The sequence below is a fragment of the Sinocyclocheilus anshuiensis genome, unplaced genomic scaffold (assembly GCF_001515605.1).
Source record: "Sinocyclocheilus anshuiensis isolate Anshui unplaced genomic scaffold, SAMN03320099.WGS_v1.1 scaffold217, whole genome shotgun sequence".
Classification (NCBI taxonomy): domain Eukaryota; kingdom Metazoa; phylum Chordata; class Actinopteri; order Cypriniformes; family Cyprinidae; genus Sinocyclocheilus; species Sinocyclocheilus anshuiensis.
This window is the reverse complement of record NW_015536538.1, coordinates 1,226,124-1,235,423: the sequence shown is the minus strand read 5'-3', so window position 1 is coordinate 1,235,423 and position 9,300 is coordinate 1,226,124. Positions and strand designations below refer to the sequence as shown.

Sequence of the window (9,300 nt, the reverse complement as noted above, 5' to 3'; positions counted from 1 at the left end):
TTGTTAATCTACAGCTACTGAATGTGCATAAACCACTATAATCATATATACTGTACACACTTTGTATTTTAGTCATTTTCATCTTGACTTGTTTACAGTATGTGTTATTTAAAAAAAATCTATTCTGAACTATAAACTACCAAATCCATCAAGTTGGATTAATTCTTTTTTTTTTTACACACACACAATAAATCTACAAGGGAAAAAATACATTTTATGTATGTTTGAGTGAATCTCACAAAATCAAATTTCATCCCAAAATCAAAAGAAAGAAATAAGAAATGATATGTTGCACTGAAGCCTTTTTTTTTGTAACATAGGGATTTTTTAGGAGCATTTTTATACTTAATTGTCATTATTTTATCTCTATTTTGAAAATGACTGTATAACAGTAATGTGAATCATCATTGAGGGTAAAGTAAAATGTCTGAATGCATTACATTCATGAGAATTTGGTGTTTTATATACAAGATTTTCTTTATATGTATATAGTTTTTGTTCTTTTCTTTTGATTTTGGATGCAAATGTAAAGCATTGTTGGGGGTAACGAATTACAAGCAACGCAAGTTACGTAATCAAATTACTTTTTTTCCAAGTAACTAGTAAAGTAACGCATTACTTTTTAATTTATAAGAGAATATCTGAGTAACTTTTTCAAATAAGTAACGCAAGTAACTATTTTTTTTTTCCAATTTATTGACTGACAGCTCTCCTGTCCCCATGTTCCCTTCAGCCTGAGGCTTATTCATTTCACTTTTGGTGTGAAACGGCTTTTATATTTGCCAAAAATATAACTTTTTAAATTTAAAAACAAACAAGCAAGCCCTGTCCAGATTTAAAAAGTAACGCAAAAGTAACGTAACACATTACTTTCCATAAAAAGTAACTAAGTAACGTAATTAGTTACTTTTTTTATGGAGAGACGCAATATTGTAATGCATTACTTTTAAAAGTAACTTTCCCCAACACTGCCTGGAAGTCTGTGAAATTCACAAGCCCAACTTCACATCGAATGAAAATGTTCAGATACAGTATATCTGGTGCAGATGGCATTAATAAAATCACAAAGCGTTTGTAGTGTTGACCTGCGCGGTGGTTTCTGTCATGATCTCTGTTGATTGATTATATTTACTCATGTCTGCGGTTGCTTCGTTGATGCTCTGTTTGAAGAAGCTCCCGTGATGTTTCAGTCTGTGCTGCCTGAAAATCCAGAAACAGAAAGAGAGAGCTTTGTATATGAAATATATGAATATGAAAACGACCTCATATTGGACTTAACAGTCAGTGAAAGTGAAGCCGTCGTCACCTCTGCTCTCTCCTGCTCTGCGGCGTCTCGCTGGACTTCACAAACACAACAGCGTCTCCACCCTGAACCAGTGAACCAAATTCTCCATCTTTGGGTCTGAACATTACCCTTCAAAAGAAAAGAAAATGTTTATTTTACATGAATCATTTTGGTGTTATTTTCACTATAGTAATCCGTATGTTGTACAGTCTGATGTTTTTACAGTGCAACTTTTTAATGTTTTTAAAAGAAGTCTCTTCTGCACACCAAGGCAGCATTTATTTGATTCAAAATACTGTAAAATCAGTAATACTGTGAAATATAACCATTTATTCATAAATGGTGGTGATAATACAATAGTAAAATCCTATATATCAGGATATTCACTTCAAACATATTAAATGAGATATTAAACATTTTCGGTTATGGCTCAGTTCAACTTAAATGTTGTGCAACATAAATAATTTGTGTAAAATACACTACTATTCAAAAGTTTGGGGACAGTAAGATTTCTTAATGTTTTTTATAGAGTCTCTTCTGCTCGTCAAAGCTGCATTTATTTCAGCAAAAAAAATACAGTACAATCTGTAAAATTGTGAAATATTATTACAATTTAAAATAGCTGTTTTCTATGTGAAAATATGTTAAAATATAATTTATTTCTGTGATGTGCAGCTGAATTTTCAGCATCATTACTCAAGTCTTCAGTGCCACATGATCCTTCAGAAATCATAATATGCTGCTCAAGAAACATTTCTAATTATTTTCAATGTTGAAAACACTTGTGCTGCCCAATATTTTTGCAAAACTGTGATCAATTTTATTTTTCAGGATTCACAGATGAATAGAAAGTTCAAAAGAACAGCATTTATTTGAAATAGAAGTCTTTTGTAACATAATAACCATCTTTACTGTCACTTTTGATCATTTCATGCATCCTTGCTGAATAAACTGACCCCAAACTGTATATGTGCATTTATGCAGTTATGACTTTAATTCGCTAATAGCAGCTATGGAGCTGCAGTAATGGCTCTATGATCTGAAATGACTCACCTGGACTGTGTTTCTCCAGATTTGATCCTCATTTTGCGGATCATGAACTGATTGGTGCTGAAGAAGCCGTAGAGATAGGACTCTTTCTCCCAGTGTAAGCTCAGCATCAGCAGCTCGCCGATGTCTTTGTCAGATGTCAGCAGGAACGAGATGGTGCTGTTGGTGCTCATGCTGGGCCTGCATCCAAAACATAAGACATATTTTATGATTTATCGTCCCCCCCCTGTCATGTAACTTTATTTAAAACTGCTGTGGTATTTTGTATCTAATAATATTCAGAAATTTTGAAGTGTGATGTAAGTGTCTTTTTAGGGCCACTGAATTAGTCCAATTTTTTTTTTTTTAAACGGTTTAACCCTTTTCTTGTGAAGCAAATCAACATATTAGAATGATTTCTGAAGGATCATGTGACACTGAAGACTGGAGTAATGATGCTGAAAATTCAGATTTGATCACAGAAATAAATTGCATTTCACAATATATTGACATTGTAAACAGTTGTTTTAAATAGTAAAAATATTTCACAATATTACAGGTTTTTACTGTATTTTTAATCAAATAAATGCAGCCTTGGTGAGCAGAAGAGACTTGTTTAAAAAACATTTAAAAAATATCAGCATTGAATTTGGAACCAAATGCAGTTTTAGAGTATAACACGTTTTGCAAAATGTATATTTCATATAAAATAAAAAAAAATATAAAAAAATTCATTTTCATAATAATAACCTTAAACTTCTAGTAACTATTTTGTTCTTTCTTTAAACTTATGTCTGTGTCACAAAGCATTCTAAATTTACAGCAAGTTAGAAATTTCATTTTCAGGTCTACACTCAAAGAGTGGTTTATAACTATTCCATAAATATAATTGAGTACCATACAATTCCTTAAAAAACTGAAAATCTTAAATAAAAACATCAGTCCAGGGTTAAAATAAGGGGACTCACACAGTGACAGCGATGTCGTCCCTCTCATCGGCCGTGCCGAACAGAGACACTTTCATCGGCTGCTCCAGCAAAGTCATGTTTTTGTCGCTGAACAGATGCAGCTTAATCTGGTAATGAAACACTGCGAGAGAACGAGAGAGACGAATATGAAAACTCACAAAAGTACAAACTAGATGTAGATTTGTAGTACATTTTCTGAGCGTTCTGGGCGTTCTCACCCTTAAACGGCATCATGTCGCGGGTCTTGAGGTACATCTTGGCGCTCCTGGCACTGCGGATCTTGTTGACGCCGTAGCCGAGTTTGTTGCAGCGGTTCTTGCGGCAGCTCAGACACAGGCCCTTGTTGAAGGCGTCTCTGGAGCTGCAGCGATACGCCCAGCTCTGGTACGCCCGGTTCACCAGTGAGTCGATGAACAGGTGAATGGAGCGCTCGTGCGAGCATTTGACGATCTGGTCCATGTCTGACAGAGGTCAAAGGGACAAAAACACAGGCTGAAGGTTTATGACTTACTGTCTTACTTAGGAATTGATTTTAATTGATAATAGATAATAACAGTTAATAAAAATCATCTTCAGTAATTGAAACAATGCTGAAATATAAATATTAGATGAAAAGCTTTAACTTAAAAAACATGCATATGTTGCCTTGGCAACTATACTGAAATACAATGCCTTCCAATCTCACTCAGGTCTGCAATAGTGTAATGGAAAGTGCTGATGTTGTATCATGTCTGCACAAACAGTGTGCACGGAGGTTTGCAAATACATACGTTGACAAGCAGGTCGGACAGCCTATCGAAGCCCTTGGACCGAGGGATATGATTGGACGAACATTTTATGGTCCTACGCTTTTACAAACGATATAAATACAGAGTTCTGGCATGAGACTCTAGATGGCGCAGTCCGATAGGTCTAGTGCAATCTGACATGGCGACATCATTGTCACATGGCAGCTGATTGGTTCTCTGCTGTATCGGTAGCCAATGAGCTTACTGCTCAATATTCAAATACCTGGCTTTTGTTTGCTGTAGCAGTTTGCAGCGCACTTCAGAAACCCTCCACCTTCCCCAGCTCCACCTGTATAGATCTGCTACAGGGTGATTCATGTATGCTATATGGGGGTTATTCATATGTGTTATATGTGCAGCAGCAGTATTTCTTACATGCTTACAGCAGCATGTTGTGGATGTATTGGCAGCAAGTCTCAGTACTTGCCCTGCTGCAGCAGCAGCATCGTAGCAGATCTATTCCGCCAAGACCAAATACATTAACATTATCATGTACATTACCATGCCAATCCCTCCGAGAGTTTTCATGTTGAAATACTAAATTTACTAAAGCGGAAATAAATATTAAAGCTAAATATTAACAACAAAAACGAATTCAAATGACAAAAGCACATAACAAAATTGCATTTTACTATTAGTGCTGTTATTGTGAATTATAACTATTAAAATCAGTTTTGGTAAAGCTGAAATTAAATATTTAAAATATTTAAATATTTAAAATGTGAAATGTTGCCTTGGCAACTAACTGAAATAAATTTAAGTTGAGTTAATTAAATTACTAACACTGAAACTATTATAAAATTAAAGCAAAACAGAAATATATAAAGTAATGATATTACAAAAAAATTACAAAAGCACACAATTTATTTTAATAGATGTAGCATTTTACTTTTAACAGCATTGTTATTGTTAACTAAAACTATAAAAAATAATTTTGGTAATTGAAATAAAGATGAAATTATATATATATATATATATATATATTAGTTGAAAAAGTATTACATTAAAACAAAAATAAAAATAAAATAAATAAAAATTTATTAAAAACTAATAAAAATGACAAAAGGTTTTTAAAAATTGATTAAAAATAATAACTAAATAAGTATTAAAATCAATAGCTAAAATAAGTACTAAAATAACTGAAACTGAAATCAATTAACACTAAACAAAAAAAATTGAAACTGAAAATAAATAATAAATTCTAAATATTACTAAATACTATAACAGTATAACAATAATACTAGAATGCAGTAATGGATGCCGATGCTGAGGTTCGGCGAGCCTCTGGTGTTTGTGTGCAGGACGTCCACAAAGGTGGCATCATCGGGTGACAGACGCCTCAGATGGTCAGCATTCTCAAAGCTGGGGCCCGCGGGGTCCAGACCTGAAAAGCACGAGAAAATGGCATTTTATAGCTCTGAACTCTTACTGTGTAACTCACTTGTGTCTGTTGAGATTCTACGGAGGAATTTTTGGACTAACAAACATCTGGCAAAGTTTCTTCTGGGACAGAAATGAAGCGTTTGAGTAGAGCAGCATATGAAGGTCTTCACACCTGTGATTCTGTTGACCTTGTTGTTGGTGAGGTTTCCTGCGACACCGGCCACATGTGCACCGAGACTGTAGCCTAACAGATGCACTTTTTCCAGAGGATAGTCCATCTCCTTCACAACAACACAAACAAATAACTGAATGAGACCGATAAAGCCTGCAAGAACATGTCTGCTTTATATTTCACTCTTTATATGTATTCTTTATAAATGAGAAATTAGACTATTAATATCTTCTGTATTGCTGATAATTGAGATGGATCAGTGTTATTTTTGTATTTTTTATATACTTACATATGATTATTTATATGCTTAAATACTTTATATACTTAAAGTTTTTATTTACATTTTGAATGAGCTTTGATTTTATATTTTCAGTTTTAATTTAAATTAAATTTTTAGTATTTTGATGTGCTTTGTTTTAGTTTTAATTTATTTCCAGGTATAATTTTAGTGCCAAGGTAACATTTCTATTATTTCTAATTTTCGCTTTGTTTTTCATCGAAAATATATATTTTATTTCAGCTTTTCTCAATTAATGTTTTTAATCGTTTTAGTTTAAGTCATTGTCTTATGTGCTTTTTCCATTTTTATTAGTTTTAGATTGTATTTAAATAATACTATTTTTTTTGTTTCTGTTTTAGTTCAGTTTTAGTTGTATTCATTTCCAATTTGTAATTTTAGTGCTTCAACTCTATTTCTTATTTCAGCTTATTTTAGTTCTAACATTTAGTTTCATGTAATATTTATATTTTATTTCAGTGTTTTAGTTTTGGTTAATAATAACCCTGGGCTTAATTTCCATAATAATTTAATAAATAAATAAATGAATAAACTTCATTATCAGCAATTAATTATTTTATTTTTTGCTCATTTTTTGAAGAAGCTGTAGAGATACAAGTCGTGACCTAGGCATGTTTTTTGTCACGGTAGTGATGTGGGGTAACATTCGGTCGACTGTCATTACAAAAATGCTCCAGCAATAAAATGAACAATGCTAACAATGTGTTTCTCTGCACATAGTACCTCCAGCCAGTTGACAAACTTGGCCACGTCTGCCCCCACCAGTCCGGTGTTTTCTGCTGATTTGGGGTAGTGTTTGCTGGCCCGATCCAGCCAGTCCACCACAATGACATTGGCACTGGGTTCACGTTCAAACAGAGCCGACACCAGCTTATAGACCCAGCTCTCAAACAGACCCGCGACCTACAGGTGACACCACCGTTATTTATTATACTACAGTAATATAGCAAAATAAATGAAGTACCAGTTACATAAACACATGCAGTTCATATAGGGGAAAATAAGGGAAGGACATTAACTCTAGAGCGTTGTTTGAAAACAGACAAACTGCATGTGTGAACTCACCGACCATCCGTGGATAATGAGGAAGGTTTGGGAATCATTTTTGAAGTTGCAGTCCAAAATAGAGTCCCGTTGTCCCGGGACGAGATAGCAAAGATCCTCGTCAGGGAATTCTGGGTTTCTGATGGAGAACTTGGACTCGATGTCACTGTAGTCCACTGTCAGCTCAGTGGAGTTTCCTGAAACAAACAGCACCTGTTAATATCATCAATCACTTTAGCATGTGCATCTATTTAATAACGTTCTGTAGTTTATTTTGGCCTGTATTGTAGTCATTATATATGTGAAATCCGGAGGAGCAAGGGTTCTTCACAAGATATTTCCTCATCCACTTTGCTCACCACTTTGGCTTGTAAGCCATTATTCTCTGTAAAGCTGCTTTGAAACACTGCGTATTGTGGAAATGAAATAAAACTGAACTGGACTTGCTGATCCAGAGTCAGTGTATATGCAATTAAGTGGATCATATAAAAATGCAACTACACTGATCCTGGACCTGTGCCCTAGTCAATTCCACATATGCATGTATTTGTTTATCTAAATACAGTTGATTGCAATGCATTCTTATTGCAAAACAAACACAGAGACACATATTTACAGTTTGCAATTTTAGTGCTTTAACTTATTGATTCATTCTAATATTTACATTTTATTTCAGTTTTATTTCAGTTAACAAAATATTTTTTTCAATAATTTTAGTAACCCCGAGCTTAATTCCCTTAATAATTGTACATTGCTAAATAAATAAATTAATAATAGACTTCATTATCTTTAATTTAGGTTTTACTCATTTTATTTATTTATATTTTTTTATTTAATTTTAATTTTATTTATTTGTTTTTTCCATATATATATATATATTACAAATAAACAAATGTAAATGGAAGATTAAACAGAAATACACATTTTAATAGTAGCATCTACATCATTTTGATGGTCAAAAACTTACTAGCAAACACTTCAGTGGAGTTGGAGATTGGTTCGCTCGCAATAAGAGAAAATCCGATAACCAGCAGCCAGAAACCTTCTGTTCCCATAGTACAGAATAAATAAATAATTTTAATTGTAGGGTACAGTATAAATAAATAGTTGTAAGCTAATGATCCCAGTATAACCAGCCCACGGAGGCTCCGAGTTTTATTTATCTGTGAACCTGCTGCTGCTCAATGCATTTATACTGAACAATGCGTGCTTTTTCCGTGCTCTTCAGCGATTGGTTGAAAGTGCGCGGGGGGCGTGGTTATCGGGGGCACTTCAGCAAATCAAAGGAGCGAGATTTACATTCATACATCTGTCAATCACAAGCGTGACGTAAACAACTGCATATGCATGAATGAGTTGCTTTAGCCTTTGTGTTCAGCCTGAAGATTTAAACATTGTGATGCTAAACGCTAAAATAGTTATGCAGAAGCTTCTGGATTCACTCAGTAAAAGTGTGATAAATTAGATTGGATATTGTAAACGTATATCATGTTTTTTTTTTTTTGGTGATTTATTATAAAAAATATTTTAAAAAGGATGGCTTTATATATATTTCCATTACACAAATGTCTTATTTAATTAATTTTATATTAATTAATTCATTCATTATTGTCTATTTTTGGTTTAAATGATTATAGCCTTATTGTATTTGTTTATGTCTGTATCTGTTTCTATATTTGTTTATATTCTTTTATTGCTAAGTAAAAAAAAAACACTTTAGACATTATAACTCTGATTTCAGAAGTTTATTTTGATATAATTTGTCAAATCATCCTAAAGTAATGCTATTATTCTTCAGAATTACAGGTGTTCCAGTATGATCTTATTTCTCCTGTTAGAATTCCTTTGGGATTTTTGCAAAGAATATGTGGCATCTTGTGGCATTTTAGTCTTTAAACATACACACTGAAACCATAATCAAGTTGATTTATTTTGTATTTTTATTTTAAATTTAAATTGTATTTATCTTTTAAAACTTTTTTCAATGTAATATTTTTTTTAATTCTTTAATTTTTTTATTGTTTTATTTTTAATTTTTTACATTTTTTTAAAAGTCTGATTAAATTATTCTCATTTATCTGCGCAAGCTTTTATTTATTTATTTTTATTTGAGATCTCTTTCGTCATTTTCCCTAATAAGAGACTCAAAACACTTTGTTGTACAGTCTTTCTCTCAAATTCTTTCTCTTTCTGTCAATCTGGCAGTGAGTCTCATGTTTGCATTATAGCCTATATATCATGCCAGATCCTCGTTATGCAACTGTCAACATGAATTTGATAAACTGTATCAGCAGACTATGCAATCTTCTTTGAAACAGTTTTCATAAATGCTT

General features: G+C 32.9%; 1 protein-coding gene across 1 annotated transcript; it reads right to left on the bottom strand.

Moving 5' to 3' along the window:
• Positions 1 to 914: 914 nt before the first annotated feature.
• Positions 915 to 8,112, bottom strand: LOC107696683 (lipoprotein lipase-like). Its single transcript, XM_016497144.1, has 11 exons — positions 7,935 to 8,112; positions 6,989 to 7,164; positions 6,647 to 6,826; positions 5,626 to 5,734; positions 5,312 to 5,454; positions 4,294 to 4,324; positions 3,501 to 3,743; positions 3,283 to 3,403; positions 2,339 to 2,515; positions 1,307 to 1,414; positions 915 to 1,200 (listed from the first exon to the last, which is right to left on the bottom strand). Exons 1-11 carry the CDS (start codon positions 8,020 to 8,022, stop codon positions 1,062 to 1,064), a joined length of 1,515 nt encoding a protein of 504 aa, XP_016352630.1. The 5' UTR covers positions 8,023 to 8,112; the 3' UTR covers positions 915 to 1,061.
• Between the last annotated feature and the right edge of the window lie 1,188 nt (positions 8,113 to 9,300).